Source organism: Saccostrea cucullata, unplaced genomic scaffold, assembly GCF_032062105.1.
Source record: "Saccostrea cucullata isolate Sc308-1 unplaced genomic scaffold, CSIRO_AGI_Scuc_v1 ctg205, whole genome shotgun sequence".
NCBI classification, from domain to species: Eukaryota; Metazoa; Mollusca; class Bivalvia; order Ostreida; family Ostreidae; genus Saccostrea; species Saccostrea cuccullata.
Genome location: NW_026936671.1, coordinates 619305 through 645968, shown reverse-complemented (window position 1 = coordinate 645968; position 26664 = coordinate 619305). Strand labels below are relative to the sequence as shown.

General features: G+C 34.4%; 1 protein-coding gene and 2 long non-coding RNA genes across 4 annotated transcripts; 1 reads left to right on the top strand and 2 right to left on the bottom strand.

Moving 5' to 3' along the window:
* Positions 1 to 484: 484 nt before the first annotated feature.
* Positions 485 to 25797, bottom strand: LOC134246245 (uncharacterized). The gene is made up of 3 exons (XM_062728577.1): positions 25668 to 25797; positions 23969 to 25261; positions 485 to 1073 (listed from the first exon to the last, which is right to left on the bottom strand). Exons 2-3 carry the CDS (start codon positions 25243 to 25245, stop codon positions 608 to 610), a joined length of 1743 nt encoding a protein of 580 aa, XP_062584561.1. The 5' UTR covers positions 25246 to 25261; positions 25668 to 25797; the 3' UTR covers positions 485 to 607.
* LOC134246241 (uncharacterized) lies at positions 13734 to 15809 on the top strand. Its single transcript, XR_009987599.1, has 4 exons — positions 13734 to 13829; positions 14561 to 14717; positions 15237 to 15411; positions 15533 to 15809. It is a non-coding gene; the product is annotated as an uncharacterized LOC134246241 (long non-coding RNA).
* Positions 15108 to 22492, bottom strand: LOC134246240 (uncharacterized). Of its 2 annotated transcripts, none has more exons than XR_009987598.1 (5): positions 22259 to 22492; positions 22050 to 22162; positions 20173 to 20295; positions 17608 to 17717; positions 15108 to 15779 (listed from the first exon to the last, which is right to left on the bottom strand). It is a non-coding gene; the product is annotated as an uncharacterized LOC134246240 (long non-coding RNA). The 2 variants fall into 2 exon arrangements; XR_009987597.1 differs by having other exon boundaries at positions 20173 to 20298; positions 22259 to 22480.
* Positions 25798 to 26664: the final 867 nt, after the last annotated feature.

The window sequence follows — 26664 nt, the reverse complement described above, 5'->3', positions numbered from 1 at the left end:
ATATTTTAGAATCTTTCCATCTAATTTTAACACCTGCATTCAAAATATTAATTGGAAAAAAAAATTCAGTACAAAGGTTGTCTGAAAAGTTAGTAGACAAATGCTATAATTTTTTATAGTCAGCAATGGCAGTTGTGTACAATAATAATTTTATATTAAATATAAACCCTTATTAAGTATATATATAAAAATTAAATCAAAACAACCCATTTCTTGAATGTAATTGATGTAAATACTTTCTATATTCAAGGCCCAGTCTGATAAAATGCTATTTTCAAGCTTACAGAATAACATGAAAAATTATGATTTTGAATTTTTATCACAGTCGTGTTTATGGCCAACACATGCTACATTTTCTTTATTAAGCTACACTGCCAATATCTTGCAATAATATTTATGTATATTTATTTAATTTTAAAAAATTCAAAAAATACTCGATTATATGACCGTCAACACTTCTAAATACTTCATGACGCAGGCTGCACAGCCCAATTCATATCTGTGCTAGATTTATAACAACTGAAAAATATATCCTTTTTTCATCACAAAACCCATAGTTTTGAACTTTTCTACTTCTTGAAATGTCATATGTATGTTTGTCCTTGACCTATAGCTGAAGATATCTGTAGACATGAACAGTACAGTTGTACAGATTATTCTGAGACCCAATCCAGAGGTCTTGTTGATCGTCAGCACAGATAGCAGAAGGATTCCTTGGACACTGGTCTGTATCAAATAGGACAGCAATAAACTGCCCATCAGCATTTAACAGATGAACATTGGAGAAACTAGAGGAACTACACACCAGAATGTGTCCCAGAATATCCGTACAGATTCCTGTAGGTGAAAAGCTATACTGCTGTAGACCAGAGTAAGAGAACCGATGCTTCCCAGAGCTGGTCATCCCCTCTACCTTCCTGTTGTTCACTATACAGATATCACCATTTATGTTTTCTGTGATGAACTTTATGTAGGAAACATCGACAACCCCTAGTGCCTGAGGTGGATTTGGTTTCTTGTTTTTTCTCTGATAAGACTGAAGGTCCTGTAGTTTTTCTCCTTCTTTGCTGTACCTGGTTAGTTTACATGACGTGTTCCCTTTTATCACCCCCACCAGAATGTCTCCATTAAGACGAGAGGAGTAGATGGAGTAGGGTCCCCAGTCGGCTGTGGTTATAAAAGTCGTGGTTTTCTTTGCGTTGCTGACTCTGTAAATGGCCCTATGAAAAGTATCTGTGTAAAGTAATTCCCCTTCGGAAGTTGTTGTATGATAACCGTTGTTATTTGAATTGGTGAATATTTTCTGGAGTATATTTCCCTTCATGTCAGCCTGGATTAGGTTTCCTTTGTCATCACTTGCCCAGAATTTTTGAAATGGCAAGGGAGATAAGTAACAGAGAGAACTCAAATGAGAGCGGATATTTATCTCCGTCTCCTTTCTAACATTATTGGAAACTCTTCCTGTTGGTTGACTTACTGTTGTGGATACTGGTGGTGGAGTAGTTTGTACACTTTCTTTTTCTTCGCTTTTGGGGATCTTTTGTTTTTTCTGACTGATTTCTCCAAATTGCTTCTCTATCTCCTCCTTTCTGATTTTACCTTTAATAAACTCAATGGAAACAGGTTGATGTGCTTCTGGAATCTTTAAAATTGGAACATTGGCCATCTCTTTACAGAATTTGATAACTTCTGACGGTTTACTTGATCGCATCTCTCTGTCATAGTCCTTGATAAGTTTCTGTAAATAGGAGATGTACTCTTCTGATTTCTTTCCTTGGTCTACCACTTAATTCATCTCACACCACCTTCTCCATTATATCAAGTTTGGCATTATTATTAGCCAGTATCTATCCAAAGTTGCCTTAATCTCATCAGCACTTTTCTTCATGGATAATCTTGTCTGGGCTATTTTCTTTTTGATGTCTTCCACTCTTTCTCTCTGAGACTTGAGATTTTCCACAGATCGAGGGAAGACATTGTCCCGAATCTTGATCAACTCTTTCTGGCTTTTTTGTAGACTTGTATACAAGCTCAAGGTCCCTTACTTGGTGACCAATATGATTACGAAAGCATTTCGAACAGATAGGAGCTTGGCACCAGACCTGGGGTAATGGTAATGTGTAATGGTAATGCATTGTAATCATTACATTTTTTCAAAGTAATGGAGTGTAATGTGTAATGGATCCATATTTCAATTACAAGTAATTGTAATGCATTACTTTAAAAAAATGTCTGTAATGACCAATAACTTTTCAATTACATTTCAATTACATTTTATATATTAGTTTCTTTTATTTTTGAATCTGAAACAAATAAATATCACTGAAAAGTTATTTTTTTTATTAATAATGTTAGAGTCTTAAAATTAAAACCCTATATCCTACAATATTTCTTATATCATCAAATGGTAATTTATAGACAAACTAAATAATTCCTTTAGTAGAAATCTGCTTGACAATTAAGACAATTGTAAAATCAATTGAAGAGAATCAAAGAAAAATATTAAAAGAAATCATCAGGTTTTAAAGAAAGATACAAAAAAAGTTATATTAATACAGGCATAGTGAGACTTACAGTTAAATTAAGGTACAAATTATATTTATCTACTTTTTCCCTTTTCAATCTGTTTAAATGGACCTGGTAAACATGATACAAGATCAGTATGATTTATTGTAGACACAAAGAGAAACTAAGGCCAAATATAAATATAGACTGATATATTGACCATCATTCATTTTTTGGTAGCTTAAGGCCTCAAAATTTGAACCCTACATCCAAGTACTTGTAATTATCACCTTTGGTTGAGTTTAATTTATGGCTTCATTGATTATACCTGTTAAGCTAATTAGAAGTGCTAATTAATTCATTAAGTTTTTAATACTCGTTATACATTTATAGCATTATCTGTTAAATATTAGTTTACATAAAACATCTAATAGGGAATGTTCAATAAATCATTTATTCAAAAAACAAAATCAACAGAGAAACTAACATCAGATATTGAACAAAACTACAACATTGAAAGTGTTCTGATCCACTTTCTTTGTCAACTGTTGATTGGTAAACTACATGAACACGATACATGAATCTAGAATCCAAATACCACTCTGACTTATAAATCTGAGAGAAAGCATATTATTGAGCAAAAAGTGTGAAAGTTAATTTATAGGTATAAATTGTGTGGTGAACGATTTGTGTTTTTCTCTTATAAAATGTAATGTGTAATGTAATTTATTACTTTAACAAAGTAATTGTAATTTAATTAATTACTTTTCTAAATGAGAGTAATGGTAATTGTAATGGTAATGATAAAAATTCCAAAGTAATTGTAATGTAATTCATTACATTTCAAAGTAATTGACCCCAGGTCTGCTTGGCACTCACTACAAAAGAGCTCTAAGATCCGAACGGGATGGATGCTGCATTTTTCAGAGGGCAATTCTCTTATCCCATCCTGGTACAGTACAACTTCATGTTTTGAGTGCTCTCTTTCCTTGAGATGATCGTCTCGGCATTGCTCAAACATCCGCTGGTGGCCGGTGTTGCAGTAGTGGCTGGAATAAATGTAACAGTAGCTTGTGGCACATTCTACATAGTGTTGACCTGTACCTTTACTGGTACTCTGACTCATTCTGTCAGAAGGTAATCTAAAAAAATAAAACAGATATTCTGTTTTTAGAAATACAGTCAAATCTGTGTATACTTCACAGATGAACATTATAGTTTTAAATTTATTTTCTAAAACTAAACATCTAAAATTAATTTATCATTTTTAATTGAAGTTTCAGCTAACAGAGTTCCAATTTTTCTATATTATAATAATAATTATTATAATGATTGTTTTTATATAGCGCTTTTCTAGCAAACATGCTACTCAAAGCGCTTTACAATACGCTTTACAATATATGACAATATCCATGCATTATGACATAATTTGTCAAAAATCTATTAGTTTTGGATTCAATCAAATCCATAAACATGATAAACCCAATACAATCTGCTTATGTTTAAGTCTGAATTAACCCCTCCTCCCTCTTTCCCCCAGTTATGATTCATGCAAAAACCTAGATGCCAGATTACTTGCACTCACCGAACCTAACCAAGTCCATCTTACTTATGACGTTTTCTACGGAAGCCCGTTGGCGCCACGTACGAAAAATATTTTATCTGGCGGCCGCCACTTATTATTTGACAGCCGCCACATATATATCTGGCGGCCACTACTTATTATTTGGCGGCTGCCATTTATTATTTGGCGGTCGCCACTTATATAACTGGCGGCCGCCACATAAATTATTTTGCAAAAGGTGATTGTTATTGAGTTAAGAAGATGAATGTTGACACAACCTCTGCTTATTGATAAAAAAGTAAATGATAAAAACGAATTCTGAAATATTGGAGCACCATTCTTGGATATCCAAAATGCAAAACTTTATTTAATTCTCAACCACTCATAGTTTATGTACAGCAAACACCATGATTTATGTCCGTGACCCCTGATGAGGCTTCTTAATAATCGAAACATTCTACAAATACTTGCATAATTCAAATCAAATATTAATCTGCTCTATGCAAAAACATATCTATTAGATGATTGATTGATTGTATATTGTTTAACGTCCCTCTTGAGAATTTTTCACTCATATGCATGATATGGAGACGTCACCGATGGCGGTGAAGGGCTTCAAATTTAGACCTATACTCGGCACTCAGGGCCATTGAGCAGTGAGGGTTCTTTATCGTGCCAACGCCTACCGTGACACGGGACCTACGTTTTTAAGGTCATATCCGAAAGACCCGTGACTTTCACTTCTAGTGCCGAGCGCTTGGCGAAGGAACAGTCACCACCTATGGTTACGTCTTAGGTATGACGCGGTGCCGCGATCGAGAATCGAACCCGGACCTCCCGATCACGAAGAGAACGCTCTACCACTAGGCTACAGTGACCGGTCATATATCTATTAGAAGTGTGGATTGGAGTGTTGGTTCATAATAAATCTCTTACAAGTTTGGTTGATTGATAATGCTATAACAATTTTTACACTGTATCCACCTCTTAAACCACACATTAAAAGATGCGCGCGCATCAGGAAGCCAAGTGTTATCTGGCGGCACTCGGAGTTCCTCGGATGACTCGTACCTCGCACATAACCTCGGACGTCAACGGTGATCTACCATCTTGCTGATTCAGTCATGTGATCTTATTTGAATTTCTTTCAAATGTCATACATTTGAAATCGGAGTTATTTTGTGGCACACTCAACAGTTTTTTCTTGCTTTCAAAGCCTGTTAACATGAGGATGTAATCAAAACCTGTTTACGATAAAGAATTGCATAAATTAAGAAACATTTTCGAAGAACGTTATGCAGAGCGAAATATGAAATAAGTGATAAGGCAGTTTCCGGCGGAGAAATGTAAGGATCTGTTGCGTATTCCTCCACCAATCACATCCGAGGTTTGAATGGAGCGGAGCGGAGTCAGCCGAGGATTGCCGATTGATCTGGCGGCCGCCATATAAATTATGTGGCGGCCGCCAAATATTATGTCGCGGCCGCCAGATATATAAGTGGCGGCCGCAGGATAAATATTTGGCGGCCGCCAGATAAATGAAGTGGCGACCGCCAAATAATAAGTGGCGGCCGCCAGATGTTATATAGCGGCTGTCAGATAAATTATGTGGCGACCGCCATAAAAATTTTGTGGCGGCCGCCATATATTAAGTGGAAGCCGCCAGATATATAAGTGTTAACTGGCGGCCGCCAAATATTATGTCGCGGCCGCCATAAAAATTATGTGGCGGCCGCCATAAATTAAGTGGCGGCCGCCAGATATATAAGTGGTGGCCGCCAAATAATAAGTGGCGACCGCCACATAATTATCTGGCGGCCGCCAGATATACAAGTGACGACCGCCAAATAATATGTGGCGACCACCAGATAAATATTTTTCGTACGTGGCACCAACGGGCTTCCGTAGTTTTCACTACTAACGGTGATTTGCAATTATATATACTATAGTCGGCTTTGTGTAAATTAATTTTCATGTTTCTCTAAGGTTTTATTTGTGTTAAGATTAATGCTTGACTGAGCACCGCTTTCAGTTGTTCTCTTAAAAGTCTGATGTATATTTAAACTTTACTGAAAGCAAAATGTAGAACCCACCATTATGACATACATGTACCATTATATTCTTGTAAATATTTATCCTTAATTATGTTTATATAACATATAAAATTGGTGGGGGTAGGTATACTTTTTCTCAGTGTCAACTTTACTTTTAGTAAAAATTCTAATACGACATTTTTGGTACATCACCGAGAGTCTAAAAGCGGGAGAGGGGGGGGGGGGGGGCAACCAGGCTTTTAATTAACATTTCCTATTGTATAAGTAAGGTTGGGGGGGGGGAAAAGTGGGGGGGGGCAGGCCCCCTGTTGTTACGCCCCTGAAAATGACATACTTAGTATATAATAAATCCCTGGAAAATAAAGAAATCATAGGATTTCCTTGGTGCTTAAATATGAGACGTTTTGATTTCATACAAAAATTTGCAGGTATCCATTACACACCTGTATTTTGTTTTCTCGCGACAATTAAAAAAGTGGAACGAATGGAAGACCCAATTTTAATAAGATTGGCTTAAACTTAAGAAATGTACACCTTCGTTCGCGAAAAATATTCTTCACCCACTCGACATGTAAATCTAATATATTTAAGAAATAAAGTCCGTGTTTTCGTGAATGTTGCAGAATAACCTCCGATGTCGAGAAATTATTTCTATTCTACCAAGGGCGATAAATACGGCCGATTGTTTCCTCTATAGAGAAACGAATTAGGTCACCATGTCTCCATGTCTCCATTAAGCATGCAGTTCTATTTAACACCAAAGAGAAATTTTGTTGACTTACCAATATATGGAATGCAGATGATTTGAGCTTTGGTTGTATTAAAAATAGTCTTGTTTACTTACAAATTTGTTCGTAATATGTATTGATCAGTTAAAATGAATATACAAAAACAAAATCATGTTCTTTTTTACTGCTAAAATCACGTTGTTTAACGGAGGTCCGTGAAATAGCCCCGCTTAGCTATAAAAACCGACATCGATCAGTAACTTGATGCAATTTACAGTGTTTATACTGCAAAAGACGACACATCAATGCGGTCTAATCAAGTATTTCATTCTACAGTCAAACATGCATTTGAATTGTTTAGATTTGATACGTGTTTCTGATCTGATAATTTTTTGATGACGTTCATGATCTATTGGAGAATAATGTCCGGCGGCTTCCTTTCAAGTTTTCAATAACTGTGGTAGAATATACATTTATGGACAGAATTCTAGAGGAATATGCGTTTTGTCGGACCCAAGAAGCAAACTGTCTGGGAGAAAGTAGAGTTTGGTTCGAGGGTCAACAAAACACATTTTGCCCGAGAAGAAACTGATAAATGTTTTGTAATACATTTCTTTATTTTTTTGACAAACATGTATTTTGTACTTTATTTTCATAGTGATTTAAACGTCACTATTGAAAACCAACGAATGAAAATGAGACTAAGCTCCGCCATTCTGTGACGTAAGCGGTCCAACATCTCATTCAGCTTTCACACATCGATTTGTATGAATCTTTTCTTTGCCAAATGACAATTAAAGCTTAAGGTATTTATATCTAAAAAAATAAATTATATCCGATTATTAATTTGTTGACCCCCAGTCTCTTTAATCTGTATATTTGATTTTCTTCACAAGACCACTATGGTCAGCCACAAAGAGGTTATCTTCGGTATCAGTACATAAATCAACTAGTCTTGATACAAATCCCTCGACGTGACGAAGAAAATATCCGTAAGGATCTAAGATGTGGATGCAATTGTTAACACTGTCTGCTATCAGGATGCGACTCTGACTGTCCGTAGTTATGCCACATGGTTCAAATGGTCTTTTAGAAGAAAAATAATAATCTGTGCTGGATCCTGTGTATCTGAAGAGAAGTTTTCCAGCCTTGTTGACCACTACGACTGCATGAGCTCCCAAGTCAGCTACACATATATCCTGGTTCCGGTTTTCTGCAATAAGTCTGTCGTAATAACCAGATGAATAAAGAGGTTCACCATCGACATCAAACTGAATGACTTGAATTTCCTTGGACCCAGAGTATCGAGAAACTTTAGATTGTTTCCCATCTTCACTGAGAAGGGCAACCAGTAGATCATTTGTGGAGGAAATGCAGATACCACTTGGTCTCCAGTTAAAGAGTCTGATTAATGGTTTTATTTGTTTTCTCCTTGCAATGTTCACAGTTCTTTGACCATTGTCAGTATAAAGAAGATCTCTTTTTCTTGTCACTGCTACGTCTGCTGGAGAGCTTCCCGATTCCGTTTCTATTGACTGAAGTAACTCACTTTGGAGATTGTATAATTTCATGATTGGTCCATTCCCACATGTCCACAGTAATTCATCACCGAAACATTTTACCCTACCAAGTCTAAAACCGTAAACGGTGGACATAGAATTGATAACGGTTGGTACATCAAGCAGTGGATTAAAATTGGAAAATGCAGCTTCTGGTGTCTTCTTTCTGTAGTCATATTCATTTGCTGAAATGGATAATGGGGAAAAAGAACCAAATTGTTGAAGAAGTTGTTCTGCATTGATTTTCATGGGATTAAATTTTGGAACTGTGACCTCGAGCCTGGATGGAAGAATTTTGAATTCAGCATTCCTCGACATGTAGGTGGAGGCTAAAGATAAATCTTGGTTTTTAAAGATTTCCTGTAGATATTGGATTTCCTTTTCCACTTCTGATATTATCTGCTGGATTTTATCACTTTGGTTTTTTATAGCAGTCAGGTGATGTTGTCTCATTTTGTTAATTTCAGATTTTTCTTTGTCGACAGTCGCATCAATTTCAATGTGCAAGGCTTCTCCATGTTTGGTGACAGCTATTTCCAGTGCGTCGTAATGTTTTTCTATATTGACGTTTTCATTTTTTATGTCTGATACAATTTCTCTGTATTTAGGATAGACTATGTTTTCAAGCTCCTTCAAGTCTTTTCCCAGAACTTTCGATTTTAAACTGAATATTTTTAGCGCATCAGATAATCTGTGTCGTTTATGTTTACCAGTTGAAATGCAGGTTGAACAAACAGGAATATCACATTTCTCGCAATAAAGTTCACAATGTCTTTTAACATGGTGTAAACATTTTGGGTATTTGGGCGTAGATCCTCGTTCTCTGAAAGGTACCACTTTATGCTCTATGGAAAAATCAGAAAGATGTTCATCTACACAGTTCTTGCAGAGATGAACATGACAAAAGTCACAGTGCAAAGAAGGGACAGGTGTATCACATAAAGCACAACGCATAACATCTTGAGCACAATATTTGGGATCCATTTCTGATTGGCAACAGAAACCGGTGATTCTGTCAAATGAAATTAATGTTTATTTAAGAAATCTGTTGAAAATACCAGGAGCATGGGCGCCGGAGCTGGAGAAGGGCTAAGCAAATATATACAATATATAGGCATTTAAAATTGGATGTTTCCTTTTTTGTTGGTTTAGCCCCCCCCCCCCCACCCCCACTTTCACTTAACAACCCCCCCCCCCTCTTTCTTGAAATTTGCTTCCGACCGTCATTGAAGATTAAATAACATAATAAAGGAATTAAAATAGCTCTATGTCAATTGAAATCATCTGCATGTCAAGAAAAACACATTTAGATGTCAATATGAAGAAATAGAGTTCCCCTAAAACTGAAGAGCTCATGCTTTTTCTCTAATATATTTTCGTTTGTACGTTTTATTTAGGAATTTCAGAATAACTTTAATTTTTAACATTTTTTCGCTGTGCATTCGATATAAATAAAGAAGTAAAGATTATGAAGAAAATAAAAAGGAATACATTTACCTACGTGTGGTTTCCGACTCGAAATATTAAATAAACCTTTTGTAACATGTGATTTAAATAAAGAAATAAAATGAAACTCTTCTCGTCTGTCGGTACTTTTTACCCTTTTGTAGTTTATGGAAAACCCAGAAAAAATACCTGCAATTATATAACAAAACTCGATCTCCCTTGACTTTCATATACATAAAATACTCCTTTTATTTACCCTACAGATCAGTGTTGTAAGGTTCATGTTACTAAGAAGTGTACATTTTTTGGCATAGCTGATAACAAATTCGAGTAGTGGACCATATACTAGTATATAATTCACCCTTTTGTGTTGTTGAGATGCATGAGCAAACATTGAATGCAGCGAATAAGAATGAAGAACTTCCTTGTGTACTGTACTTGACTGTGTCTGAATTGCAGAAATTCTCAGTTTATTTCCAAAGAACCAATGTCTGTATAAACCACAGCAATATTATACAATTATTGCTGGTTTTTGAGGTCAATACAATGATTTAGCCATCTGAGGAGTACAATAGCCCGAAGGGCGAGGTGAATATTGTACTTCGAAGATGGCTAAATCATTGTATTGACCGAAAAAAACAGCAATAATTGTTTTATTATATGATTCACTGATAAAATGATACAACTCATTACTTGTTTGCATTTTATTAAGTCCTAACCAAATACAAGAGAGTACAGAATTAAAGAATTAAACCTTACCATTCGTATCAATTTTATTTTTTTAAAATCAATTTTAGTAGCCATGAAAGAAATATACAATGTCAGTATTTTATAGGATAGATTTTAAAATGAAGAAGTATTATCAAGGAAAACTGACTACCAAAAGGTAAAAAAAACAGTTGTTGTTCAGTAAAAGTGTTGGCGGGGATGGTTTCCCTTACTACCCTCACCTAAAATATATATTCGCTTAGGTTTTTTTCACATGAAAATGAAAATCATAGATCATAGTCGTTTAAATAGCTTTCTAAAACAATTTAAATCAATTTGGAATTCCCCATTTATTTTTAGATCAATGTAGAGGAAATAAATCCTTGTATTGACCTGGAACGTCACGTGCAGGTCAATACAACGTAACATTTTTCTAACATAGTTGGATCTCAACCAATCAGAGAGATGGAAGTTATTCAATCATATAATAAATATATAATATTTTTTTTTATAGGATAGGTTTTGAAAGGAATTGGGTATTATCATGCAGGGAAATTTACTGCCAAAAAGTAAAAAAAAAGTTCAGTAAAAGTGTTCGGGGGGGGGGGGGGTTCCTGCATCCCCTCTTATATCACCCTCACCTAAAATATATATTCTCTTATGTTTTGTTCACATGAAAATAAAAATCGTAGTCGTTTAAATAGCTTTCTAAATTAATCTGTATCAATTTGGAATTTCCCAATCTATTTTTAGATCAATGTAGAGGAAATAATTCCTTGTATTGACCTGAAACGTCACGTGCAGGTAAATAGAACGTAATATTTTTCTAACATAGTTGGATCTCAGCCAATCAGAGAAATATTCAATCATATAATAAATTAATAATAAAACAATATACTTTTTTATGTGCATGCCTTCATGCGATGCTTGCAGTTTAAAAAGTACACATTCCACACCAATGCTATTCATGTTCTATCCTTAAGGATTGACCTAACTTGTCAAAACATTTCCCACATGTTTAAATTCCATGAAATTATTAAAATGCGATAGGTCAAATAAAACAATGTAGAAAACACAAGATATCAATGCCTTTTATGACCACTCCTTTGAACACAGTTTCTCAATTCCAAGTCAATCTCCAAGATCAAGGAATGAAAAATAGTGTTTCCCACAAAATGTTAGTCCCAATTACCTGTATTAAACCTGTGAAATATGCAAGTCCAAGGAATAACCAAAAAAAATTATAATCAAGGTTAATTTTTCAATGGGGTCAAATTCCAAGGACAAGATCAAAGGATCAAATTAAAGGTATCGAGGGAATGTCCTTGTCATAAGAAATACACATGTAAAAATATTAAAGCTCTTCAAAGTGGAATTCGAAGAATTCAAAGTCAAGATCAAAATTGTTGATATCCAAAGGAAGGGCTTGACACATGGAATACACTTGCGTAATATGAAGGCACCAAAATAAGTGGACTTTTGCAGAGGTGCTTGACTTCTACAATTTTATCTTTACATTCACCGGAAAATTCAACTAAGGGCGTTTAAAAAACCGAGAAAAAGAGCACTTTTACGCACATTAAATATACTCTTTTTATTCCAATTGGTAGCACTGTAGCTCTCTCATGTGTCTCTGGTCGTCCATCCTAATTTTTTTTTCAGACCGGTGCGGTGAGCTACAGATCAGCAGTAAATATACAGATATACAGAAGCTCTTTTATGATATAAATATTTAGTTTAACAGGCAATAAAAATGTTAAATCATGGGCAATGTTAGCCCGCATTCCCTTGTCTTTGTAGGGAACGGCAGCTATCCCCATCTAAACCCCATCTCTTTCCATCTTTAAACCAACTTTAAACGATTTTCCCTCCAGTGGGTTTTTTGTCATTATTCAATTTCTTAAAAAGAATATAAAAATAAAAGCTAGGAAATATCATGAAAAAGGTATTTCAAGCAATGCTACCCCCATGTAATCATTTCGTCTGTTTTGAAAAAATCTAATTGCTTCTCTAATAACACAATATTACTACAGTATATCACTATTTTAATTTTCAATATTTTCATATCTTTCATTTATTCTGTACCTAACACTAGTTTAAGTCTCAGTCAAAAACATTTATGTCATGGAAAGGTAATGTCACAATTACTACACATGTCGATGAGAAGTATGAATTTTTATATGGCCCCGATTTGTAAATATTTCGATGAAATCGGGTAAATTTTGTTCATGTGCATCAACCGGGACGGAAGTACCAAAGAACGATAACTCTATTTTACAAATGTTCTGCATTACAAAAAATAATTAAAAATATTATGACATTTGGTTAATTATATCGTGTGTTAAAAGTGAATCTGTATCTATCAGAATCTACTAGTTACAGCTTTCTAGTTATATATCGAACTAACTGTTACATATTACATGAAGAGAAAATTCGGGATTTAATTTCTCTCGAATTTAATGTTCCGAATAAGATTACACATTATGATGACGCCCGAAAATACCAAGTACTTCCGTCCCGGTTGATGCACATGAACAAAATTTACCCGATTTCATCGAAATATTTACAAATCGGGGGCATATAAAAATTAACTGGAAATATGAAAAGGAAGAGAAATGTATAACAAAATTATTAATGTATGCATATACCATGTTTTATACTGATTTAAATAAATAATCGAGCGAAGTTTAAGCGAGGTGAGGCGAATGACTAAAAAGTATGGCAAGCCCTTTTACTATTTATTCGTAAAATAAATTTTTCTTTCAAAATGAGAGATATCTCTCTAGCATAAAGAGATATCTCTTTAGCTTATGGAGATATCTCTTTAGCTTATAGAGATATCTCTTTGACTAATAGAGATATCTTAATACTTTAGAGAGATATCTCTTTCAACAAAAGAGATATCTCTTTTTGAAGAGAGATATCTCTTTTAGTAAGAGAGATATCTTTATAAGCTAGAGAGATATCTCTTTAAACGAGAGAGATATCTCTTAAAGTTAGAGAGATATCTCTTTAACAAGTTTAAAAGAGATATCTCTCTTAATCAGAGAGATATCTCTTTAGATTTTCAAAAAGAGATATCTTTCTAAGCTACAGAGATATCTCTTTTGATGAAAGAGATATCTCTTTTCCAATCACCCTTAAAATAAAATAAAATAACTAATTCTCCCGTTAAAAACGAAAGCGAAACAGGAAGTAATGTCTGTTAAGTCGTTCGTTTTCTGGTTATGGAAAAGAAGAGGATAAAATGGACTGATTGATACAGGTAAACAACGTTTAATTGCTTTATTGTTTTAAGCGAAAGTAGCAGGATTTCAAACCAAAACGTCCCCCAAAGATTGGTTCCATATTATATTTATTTCATTTATTTAGCTCACTGTCACAGGACAGCTGAGCCGGGGATATAGAATGCGAAGTCAATAAAAACAAATTCGAAATAGGCCTACATGCACCCAATTTCATCGATCACGGGAATACAGGATTGATTACTACGTCGATTAAACATAATCCTGATAGAATTAATGTTCTTTTTTAATTAATTAATACTCCAAAAATAAAAACGTCCAACATTACTTCTTTCATGTACTCAGGGATGTATATATTCAACTTCAATATTAACTGTAGGACGTTAAACGACATACATGTACGATCAATATATTAACTGTAAAGCCTTATGACCCCCTTCCCAAACACAGGCACCTGAAGTATGGATAATACCAACCCCCCTTTTTATTTTTTTTTTTTAAATTTAACAAAAAAAGGGGGGGGAGTATCATCCATACTTCAGGTGCCCGTGTTCCCAAATACTCTTACAATTATGAGAAAGACATTTTATTTTCTTAAAATATGCATTAGAAATAGGAATTTTCTTATTTGTCTTAGCTAGAACAATCCCCAATTTATCCAATGTTGTCACCAAACAGGTCTGCACTGGGTCCATAAGACATTCATCATTCAATGGTAGAACATTTTATTTACATTTGTCATATTTTACAGAGATCCAGGAGGTACTGAAAAAGGGACAATGCTTCGACTGAATGTGTCATCCATGTACCAGTGTAGACCTGTTAATGAGGCATATCCAATAATTCTTATACTCATGAAGAGTGCGGCAACTCCCAAGTAGTTAAGGATGGCAAGCATTTTAAATCAGGTACAGGATAATTTTTTGGGCTGCACTTTTCTTTACTTCAATATTTCAAACTTACTAGTTAAGTATCAAGTCCACAAAAGCTCAAACACCATGGTGAATCAATGGGCCATAATGATTGTTAAATTTGTCATAGGCTTTCTTATTAAATTATCAATTTGAAATTTGATTGGTAAAAAACATTTATTAACAAGTACAATTCTTCTACTGTGTGCCTGTCATCCCAACAATTGCAAATGCACATCGATAGGTTCTCCATGAAAATTGCTAACTGCGCAGAATGGTTGCACATTTTTTCAATGAACGACATTTTCTTAACATTGAATCCTTCAGTATAACAAGACAAATATTGCATGCTTATTTTAATACAATATAAATAAACTTAAGAACAAATTTAAGGATTGAAGTTTAATTTGTATATTTGGTAGTTACATGCGTAATTAGTTTTATATATAAAGGATGTACACAAGCATTTTATAACATTGAAAATATTCAAGAAAGTATTCTCTTAATTTCTTGTAGATCCTCACTTCTAGGATGTTTTCCATGTTCTTGTGAAAAGTGTTTTACATGGCACCATTCAGCTACAAATACTTTGCCGGTGGAACTGTGACATCAATCAACTGCTCATGCCACTGCTAATTGGCAGAATTTCCTTTGGGACAAACAAACTGTTTCAAATATTTAACACCTGCAAGTTAGTACTTATGAAATTTTGTTTGCACTGGAAGCTAAAAGATAATGAGTATTGAAAATACAAGCCAGATGAAGTACAAAAATGTTGATACAAGTCATTTAGAATTTTCAATTCTTTGCAGGTAGTGATGAGTGTACTGGAAGTTTTTTCGGGATCTTGTCCGACATCATAGGTACAACTGGTCACTGTGCTTTCTTGGTTATATAAGCAGGCATATTGTTAAAGCGGTGACACATGTAGCTTCAAATGATACTTGACTGTTTAAGTGTTTTTCTTTGATTTATAAGTAAACCTCGATTGATCTCTGATGCAGTAATATAGAGCCATGTCCATTCTTTAATATTCCATCATCCCACTGTCACAAAGTACTGAAATAAAAATGATTTTGATTTTAAAAATTTTTGGTTTTTATATGTAACATAAAATTCTACAGAAATTCAAATATTAAAACTACTTCAAAACAAGATGTGTTTGTGAAACACTATGCACCAGGCGGCAACAAATTCAAACAAGTTTTTTTAAGCATATAGGTCATAGTCAAGGTCACAAGGTCATTGGCCTTGGTGTCATTTGAAAGAACTTAATTAGTGGAGTATGCAAATCAAATATGAAGTCTCTATTTTTAACGGTACAAAAGGTATGGTGAAAGTTCAAAATGGTATTTATAGCATTAAAGTCACATTAAAGGTCAAAAGTTCACTGGCCTTGATGTCATTTGAAAGAGCATAATTAATGAAGAAGGCATTCCAAATATGATTTCTCTATCTTAAATGTATCAAAAGTTAAGGCGAAAGTTTTTAAAAAAGCTATTTTTAGCATATAGGTCACAGTCAAGGTCACAAGGTCATTGACCTTGGTGTCTTTTGAAAGAATTTAATTAGTGGAGTAGGCATATTAAATATGAAGTCTGTATCTCTCATGGTTCAAAAGTTATGGTGGAGGTTAAAGTTGACAAAAGACAAACAGACATAGAATCAGGATATAAACAATAGACAATAATTCACTTATTTTATGATTGTGTATATTAATGTGACTGAATTTTGGAATCAATTTGTACAAAGGTTTAGTGTCATTGAGAAAGATTACAAAATATCCAAAAGAACTGTTTTACTTGTTAATATAGAAGGAAGTTGTTTAGAAAATTTTCTTTTATTAATTGCAAAAAATTTTATTTACTATTCAAGATCACAAGATAGTAAACCATTATTTATTGATGCAGTAAAGTTATTCAAGTATTACAGAAACATAGAAAATTGTTGTGAAAAAGTTTTTCAATGTACATGATGTAAGGACAAAATACTCAGTAAATGGGTCCTGTATGATAATGTGTACAACAAGTGATGCAAAAATCAAAATTGTAATTTTTTATTAATTTATATCTACACATTTGGGTACATCTGTTTTGTTTTTGGATAAATTGTATGTTTAACTGTCATATGTTTACATATATGTACATTTATTATGCCCCCCCCCTTTGAAGAAAGGAGGGCATATTGCTTTGCTGCTGTCTGTCAGTCCATTTAGTTTCCATTCATTTTCTTCACAACCATTGCACTGAAATGAAATTTGGTATACAGCCTTACAGGTATATCAGATGAATGTCTAGGTCAAGTTCTGTTTTGGGTATGATCATCGCGCCATTTTTGACAGAGTTATACCCCTTGGCTTTAGAAAAATTCCAATTACTTGCAGTTTCTGTTCATTTCCTTTGCAGAGGTTGCACATAGTGAAATGCAATTTAGTATACAGATTTATCAGATGATCATGAATATCTAGGTCAAGTTCTCTTTTGGGTATCCTTGCACCATTTTTGACAGAGTAATGCCTTTTTGGACTTAGATAAAAAATTCCAATGTGGGGGGAGGGGGGCATAAGTATTTTACAAACATCTCATTATTTTTAATTTTAGAAAGTGCACTGTGTGAGTGTGTGCAATTGTGGTGGTGAGTGGGTGAAAATTGTCTTGTGTTTGTACAGTGTATATATGGATATGGAAAATGCTTCAAAATAAACCATTTAAAAACATTTTTTGGAAAGTATGGCAATCATATACCATGCAGTACTCAGAAATGCTAAATAAAAGGCTGCGTAGAAGAAAAAAAATAATTAAAACTACCAATCAAATAAGTATTAAATGTAAATCTTTTAAGATGAAGGTTTTGCTTTGTCAGATTCTTTGCTTATAGGGACACTTACCTTTAATAATGTCATGACAGGTGAGGCACATGGCTGGTCTTCATGCTGGATCAGTTCTTAGTTAAAACCATCCAGTATTGCCCCAAGATTGCCAGATGTACAGACAAAACCTGTAATTTAGCAAGCTTCTGTAATATTGAATTATTACATAGGCCATAGTTGTATGTGCAACTGATAATGATGTAGGACTAAGGTGCCTGACAAATAATGAGTTACCCGGTATAAATCTTACAAATATCCATTTATTTGATACAAATCTTAACTTTCTTCATTAAATTTTATTAATGATTTTACAAGAAAATCAGAATAAAAATTGTCCTTTTTATACATAAAAAATATTTTCATTTAAAATCTTTTTATTTAAAAATATTTGTTGCATTTTCATATTTAGGGTACCCTTCCTAGGCCAACAATAAAAAAATTGATTTGTTTGATGTACTCTGACCGACCTGTTAAAATAGCCCCTACCCATTTGCATTCATTTCTTGGGGGCACTTAAAATTTTTTAACACCCCCCTTAATTACCATAGATGTTTTAAAGATAAGGTATCATATTTTTTTTTAGGATGCTTTTTAATTTATAAATACAAAGTCTTTGTAACTAAATGAAAACATTAACAGATTTCTGAGTCTGTGGTTTGAAATATGACAGTTATCAATTTATTCAATGCTGTAAGACATAAGGAAAAAAACTAGAAATATGTCCACAGGACAGGAATGCCCGCCAAGGGTATATTAGTCATGCAAAATGAAAATTCGTATGAAATTTGATCAGAATATCTTGAAAAATGTTACAGTTGAATTGCTTACATCAGTATGTATCAGCATATGAAGTTTGACACTAATTTCAGAGATGAGGTCAAGGTCAAATAAAAGGTCAACGTCATGTTGATGCAGTTGAATTGCTTACATCAGAATGCATCACCATATGAAGTTTGACACTAACTTAGGAAAATTGAGGTCAAAGTCAAAAGAAAGGCCAAGGACAAAAAAATGTTTGTTTCAGTTGAAAAGCTCTCTGACATCAGTATGGTAAGTTTGATACAGTAAATCTCGTTTCGTACGAACACGAATATTGCGAATTCATGGGTATAGCGAAGTCATCTTGGATTCCCAGCTATAAAATTTCAATGAATTTCTTATACGATTATAATGAATTATGGATATAGCGAAGTAATTTCATAGGTCCCAGCAACTTTGTTATAACCAAGTTTTGCTGTAATACCATCTTGAATGGTATGTTTAAAACTAAGTTAAACACTAATTTAAGAAAAGTGAGGTCAAGGTCAAAGGAAAGGTCAAGGACAGAAAATGTTGATGCAATTGCATAGCTCTTATCAATATCTATCAGCAAAGTTTGATGAAATATCCTGTATAGTTTCTTTGAAACTGGGCTTTGAACTGAGCTAAACGCAAAGTGTGACGCATGGACAGAAAGACAGAAGACAGTCATGACAAACACTATATGCCCAGGCCATAATCATGGTGGGCAGGGTTTCAGATTGGCGTCGGCCATCGGCCATTTGCCGATAAAAATTCAAAATGGCCGGAAAAAATCAAATTAACCTGCCAAAATGGCCTATGAGTATTACATTGAGCAGACATAATGGCCGATTATTTTCTCTATGTAAAGGCCAGTCGTATAGTATTTCTCCCATTGAGATCCGATGGTTTTTTTAAAATACTTTCTGCAACTGTAGATTCATTCAGCCAATTACATTTGGGTATTAGATTCTTACAAAAAATACTTAAATTTTATTTCCAAATCCAAGTGCAATGAGCATAAAAGTAGTGATGAATGTTTAAAACATCGAAGGAATCCATGTCATGTTGTTATTTTTACCGCCATGATTGTACATGAGGTCGGACTAATAGCAGGAAGTGGACAATATTGTAAGGTTTTACTATACAAAGGAAAACATTTTTAATCTAGGCAATCTTAAAAGGTAATTATACATATCATGAGAAATACAGGTCTACTTTCTGGATAATTATTTTTAAAAAATTGTAATAATAAGAAATAAATTCATGGCTGTAATGAAAGGGATAGGCTAATATCAGTAAAACATCCATTGAATGGAATTAAACAAAACAATTTCCATTCTGTTTCAATAAATTTATTTTGTTTAAACAAGTTAAAAGAAACGAAATAAATATTATTTTCCACTTTTTATAAAAAAAAATAAATGAACATTTTTGAATATTTTTTGTAATTAATTGATTGTTTTGTAAAAGTCACATAAATCTGAGTAAGTTTAAATTTTCTATTGGCCTATAGTTTTAGGAAGTTAAGGACAAAATGGCCTATAACTTTTCTGGTAAATATGCCATATGTCCTATAGTTACTTATTTCAATCTGAAACCCTGGTGGGGCATAAAAAAACTACCGGTACCTACCAACCTACCTGCCAACCTTGATAAAAGTGGGTAGGAGTACATCAAACAAATATATTTTTAAAGCTGGCCAGTTGTTGACTAGTATATTAGTCATTTTGATATGCTATGTCTTGTAAAAAATAAATTTTATATTTGTCTTAGAACTTATTTGTTGCATCAATTTCATACCTGTATTTGATTTGCATTGTTTTGGATGCTGATAATTCAAAGTCAGTTTGGTCTTAGGTGCTGCTGACTTTGGATCTCTTAGGAACTGCATCTTTTATCTGTGTTACTGGTTCTCTTGTACCTCTGCTATAAATAAGTTTTAGTGTATACAGTTGTGTAATATCAGTGAATAAATTGAACAGACAGATTGATTGTTTATTGTTTATCATTCCTCTCAAGAATTTTTCACTCATATGGAAACGACAGTGGAGAGCTGCAAATTTTGTCCTAATGACCTATACTCAGCACTCAGGGCCATTGACTGATTGAGCAGGAAGGGATCTTTTTTGTGCCAACACCTGACCTACTGCAACAAGGGGCCACAGTTATACTGTATCATCCCAAGGACAGGTCTCTACATCCCAAAGTGGGATTCAAACTCATGATGTAAGGATCAACACCTTATTTCGCGACTCTACTAGAGCAGACATTCTAACCACTGTGCCATGCAGGCGAATTTGAACAGAAAGAAAAATTTACCAAAATCCATAAACCATGTTCTACAGGGGCTGAGAAATAGATTTTAAGGCACTAGTCCAAGGGCAAGTACATGGTCAAAATTGACTTGCCCTACCTGAATTTCTGCTTGCCCTACCATAAATTAATTCTGTATTTAAAGATATTTTCAAAAAGAGGAAGACAAATTCTGATCAAGCCCCCTTGTCCAACTTTTAAATGGCCTACAAATAAATTCTATTTTTTGAAAAGTCACTTGCCCACGGGCAAGTGGTTGATAAAATTCCACTTGCCCACCCCTAAAATTCACTAGCCCCGGGTGTCGGGCAATGGGATTTGTCATCCCCTGTTCTATAAATAGGAAACATACTCTCTAAAGTGAGAAATATGGTCATCTAAATTTTATTTAATGCAGAGAGATGGCAAAATATATGAACATCTTATCCTTGTGAAATAGATCTAAATTGCTACAAACATTTAATGCTCAAAAAAATAATCCACTAATACAAAGCAGGTTAAAATTTACTGAAAAACAAGATGTGTTTGTGAAACACTGATGCCCCCGTACGGCAATTTAGCGACAGTTAAGCTTTCTCAAATGCAAATCAAATATGTTAATTCGTACCAAAGTAAGGTCTTTTCACAAGAAATGAGAAATGTAAACACTAACTACACCTGCTCCAGGGTTATGACCAATGTTTACATCTTAAAAGATAGGACAAATTCCGGGTCAAGGTCAAAGGGTCAAGGTTGTTGTGTTCTAAAGAAAGGCCTTGTCTCAAAGATTATGTATGGGAAGTATGAAAGCACTGGCCCTTACCGTTCAAAAGTTATGGCCAAGGTTAAAGTTTGTAAAAAGTAGGTCAAACTTTAAGGTCAAGGTCAAAGGGTCAAGATTCTTGATATCCAATGAAAGGTATTGTCACAAGGATTACACATGTGAAATATGAAAGCTCTAGCCCCAACTATTCAGAAGTTATGGTCAAGGTTAAAGTTTGTAAAAAGTAGCTCAAACACCAAGGTCAAGGTCAGACGGTCAAGGTTCTCAAATGAAAGGTCTTGTCACAAAGATTAAATTTGTGAAGTATGAATGCCCTAGTCCTAACCCTTCAAAAATTTCTGTCAATGTTGTATTTTTAAAGTGGGTCAAACTCCAAGGTCAAGGTCAAAAGATCAAATTTGGTGGTACGCAAAGAAAGGTCTTTACACAAGGAATATACATATGAAATATGAAAGTCATAGCTCCACTAAATCAAAAGTTATTGGCAAGGTGAAAGTTTTTGCGGACAAACAGAGAAACAGACAGACAGACGGACACGACAAAAACTAATTACCACCGAAACTTCGTTTACGGGGGCATAAAAAGTATATTAAAAAATTACCAAAACAAAAGTGATGCAGCCACAATATCATAAATATGACGTTGGTTCCCATCAATGACAAAACTCCTCCTCTATAATCAGCTGATGAATAACATCTCGGATTCAAGAGAAATCTGTTAACAAATTAAGGCAAAAGATAATTTCGGTTAAGAATAAAACACTTCATTTTCCCTCAAAATAAACAAGATGACACTCTCTGATTTGTTTACCTGTATTTCATCGAAATATTCCTGGTGGACGCTCGCACCCAATTTCTTATGACATGAAATTCATACATCGTAAGTCGGACAACCCTCCGGCTTTGTAAAACTATTTAATTTCCCCCTGAAAGCTGTGTGTAAACCAGAAACATGCTGAACTCAATACACATTCACCATGACCATGTGCGAGGAAGTAAAAATTATCGTAAAATCTCGCGAGTCACGTGACGAGACTTACAGACTCTGGACCGAATTTTCTCAGCTTTTGAATAATGAATAAAAAGTTCACTTCCGGTAAAGGGAGAAGTCATTTCAAATGGAATTTAAATAAACATAATGAAGAGAGATATCTCTTTGCAATAAAGAGATATCTCTTTTTGCTTCAGAGATATCTCTTTTAGACCCTTTTGAAAGATATCTCTTTCACTTTAAGAGATATCTCTTAAGATAAGCTTAGAGAGATATCTCTTTTACTTAAAGAGATATCTCTTTAACTTGGAAAGATATCTCTCTAAGTGAAAGAGATATCTCTCTAACGATCAGAGATATCTCTTTAACGTTCAGAGATATCTCTTATCACGAAAGAGATATCTCTCAAGGAGAAAGAGATATCTCTCAAAGAAAAAGAGATATCTCTCTAAGTATAAGAGATATCTCTCTAACTTTAAGAGATATCTCTTTCTTATAGAGATATCTCTTTAGAATAAGAGATATCTCTTTAAGTTGAGAGATATCTCTTATTTTTAAGAGATATCTCTCTAAAATGAGAGATATCTCTGTAATTTTCAGATGAAATTTATTTTCCGAATAAATAGTAAAAGGGCTTGCCATAAAAAAGAGTTGCAAGCCTTCTCTCTTTATATGTATCAGTGAAAAACGGCATTTTTAAAAACAGCTTGTAGAGACGAAAGAGTTGCATTTTTGATAACATATAGTGCATATTAGAATAGAAAAATAGGAAAAAGGTGACTCGAACCCACATTTAAAAAGAAAAAATTGAAAGGGGGGGGGGTCCATACCCCAAGTGCCTATGGCATTAACTGATCAAAAGTTATGACCAAAGATATAGTTAGGTAAAGTCTTGAAAAAAATTGGTCAAACTGCAAGGTCAAGGTCAAGACGTCTAGTAATTTTCATGAATGTTGAATATATTTACGCATAAAACTATCACACAAGCCAATTGCTTTTCATCATCATAAAGAAATGTGAATGTACAGTATCTGGATATAATCAACATCCTATGCATAGATGTCCTTGACCTAAAGCTGAAGATATCTGAAGACATGGACCGTACAGTTGTACAGATTATTCTGAGATCCAATCCAGAGGTCTTGTTGATCATCAGTACAGATAGCAGAAGGATTCCGTGGACACTGCTCTGGATCAAATAGGACAGTTATAAACTGCCCATCAGCATTTAACAGGTGAACGTTGGAGAAACTAGAGGAATTACACACCAGGATATGTCCCAAAATATCTGTACAGATTCCTGTAGGTGAGAAGCTGTACTGGTATGGACCGTAGTAAGAGAACCGATGCTTCCCAGAGCTGGTCATCCCCTCTACCTTCCTGTTGTTCACTATACAGATATCGCCATTGATGTTTTCCGTGATGAACTTTATGTAGGAAACATCGACAACCCCTAGTGCCTGAGGTGGATTTTGTTTCTTGTTTTTTCTTCGATAAGACTGGAGGTCGTGGAGTCCTTCTTTGCTGTACCTGGTTAGTTTACACGTGTTGTCTTTCATCATCCCCACCAGAATGTCTCCATTTAGACGAGAGGAGTAGATGGAGTAGGGTTCCCAGTCAGCAGTGGTTATAAGAGTCGTGGTTTTCTTTGCACTGCCGACTCTGTAAATGGCTCTATGAAAAGTATCTGTATAAAGTAGTTCCCCTTCGGATGTTGTCGTATGGTAGCCGTTGTTATTTAAATTAGTGGATATTTTCTGAAGGATATTTCCCTTCATGTCAGCCTGGATTAAGTTTCCTTTGTCATCGCTTGCCCAGAATTTTTGAAATGGTAAGGGTGATATATGAAATAGAGAACTCAAATGAAAACGGATATTTATCTCTGTCTCTTTTTTAACATTGATGGAAACATTTCCAATTTGCTGACTTGCTGTTGTGGATATTGGTGGTTGGGTGGTTTGTACACTTTCTTTTTCTTCTCTTTTGGGAATCTTTTGTTTACTCTGACTGATTTCTCCAAATTGCTTCTCTATCTCCTCCTTTCTGATTTTACCTTTTGTAAACTCTATAGAAACAGGTTGATGTGCTTCTGGAATCTTTAAAATTGGAACATTGGCCATCTCTTTACAGAATTTGATAACTTCTGATGGTTTACTTGATCGCATCTCTATGTCATAGTCCTTGATAAGTTTCTGTAAATAGGAGATGTACTCTTCTGATTTCTTTCCTTGGTCTACCACTTCATCTAACACCACCTTCTCCATTATATCAAGTCTGGCATTATTATCAGCCAGTATGCAATCCAATGTCGCCTTAATCTCATCAGCACTTTTCTTCATGGATAATCTTGTCTGAGCTATTTTCTTTTTGATGTCTTCAGTTCTTTCTCTCTGAGACTGAAGATTTTCTACAGATCGAGGGAAGACATTGTCGCGAATCTTGATCAACTCTTTCTGGCTTTTTTGTAGACTTTCATTGTATACAACCTCTAGGTCACGTACTTGGTGACCAATATGATCTGTGGTAAAACATTTGGAACAGATAGGAGCTTGGCACTCACTACAAAAGAGCTCCAAGACCCGTGTGGGGTGGATGCTGCATTTTTCAGAAGGCAATTCTTTTATCCTATCCTGGTACAGTACAACTTCATGTTTTCCATGCCCCCTTTCCTTGAGATGATCGTCTCGGCATTGCTCACACATCCGCTGGTGGCAGGTGTTGCAGTAGTGACTGGAATAATTGTAACAGTTGCATGTGGCACATTCTACGTAGTGTTGACCAGTACCTTTACTGGTACTCTGACTCATTCTGGCAGAAGGCAATCTAAAAAATTAAACAGATATTCTGCTTTTAGAAATTACAGTCAAACCTGCATGAATTTCAAAGATGAACATATGTAGTTTTTAAATTCAATTCTGGTCCAATTTTCTATAACATCTAGAATGAGCTTAGTATTTCAGTCATTTTTTATTGAAGTTTCAGTTAACAGAGTTCCAACTTTTCTATACGACAATATTCATGCATTATGACATGATTTGTCAATCATCACTTAAGTTTGTGGATTCAGGTAAATCTGTTTGAATTTACTCCTCAGAAGCAAATTGAAAGGGTGGGGTGGGGGTAAACTCACATAAAAATGTATGCCCCAATCCTGATCATATATAAGTCTGAATTACCCCCCCCCCTTCTTTCCCCACAGTTAACCTATGCCAGATTTACTTGCACTCACCGAACCAATCTAAGTCCATCTTTCTTATGATGTTTTCACTACATATGATGATTTACAGTTATATATACTAGAGTCAGATTTGTGTAAATTAATTTTGAATTCATGTTTCTCTAAGGTGGTCATACAGTTGTTTTATTTGTATTTAGATTAATGCTTGACTGAGCACATCTTTCAGTTGTTCTGTTTAAAGTCTGGTGTAGATTTAAACTTTAAAGCAAAATGCAGGACCCACCATTATGACATACGATTACTGAGTATATTCTTGTAAATATTTAACCTTAATTATGCTTCATCTACATCTCTATCTGTAAACTATGGATTAAAATTTCACCCATTTTTTTTATTTGAAACAAATTATAAATCTCTGAAAATTAGCAATTTTATATCAAAATTTAGTAGCTTGAAAGAAAAAATTAGCCATTTCGTAAAATGTATAACAGGGTATTTTGGGTGTGGTAGGATTATTTTGAGGTTTTATCGATCTATTCCTATGATACACCACTGTATATAATCATGATAAATAATTAAGTGTCATAAATATAATCTGTGAAAAAAATTCAAACAAGCCTTGGGGTAGGTTCATCTAAGAAAGATATGTTGTCAAATGTACACAGGATCAAATTAAAATAAACTCAAGTACATATAGTTAGAATTGTATTTATTTGAAGAGATCTTTAATACATTTGAAGAGTGCAAGAATTCAATAAAGTGGTGACAACCTTTTGATTTTGAGAAATTCTGGACCAGAAATGGAAAATACGAAATGCCCTTTATTAGGAAGAAAATCCAGCATTTGCTTGTGGACCCCACCCCCTCCCCAACAAGAAATAATGCTTTGGAATTTCGAGTTTGGGCAGATTTCGATTATTTTTTAAAAAATATTTGCACAATAATTAATTTTTGCTTTCAAGATAATCTACTCTCTCTCTTCTCTCTCTCTCTCTCTCTCTCTCTCTCTCTCTCTCTCTCTCTCTCTCTCTCTCTCTCTTCTCAACTT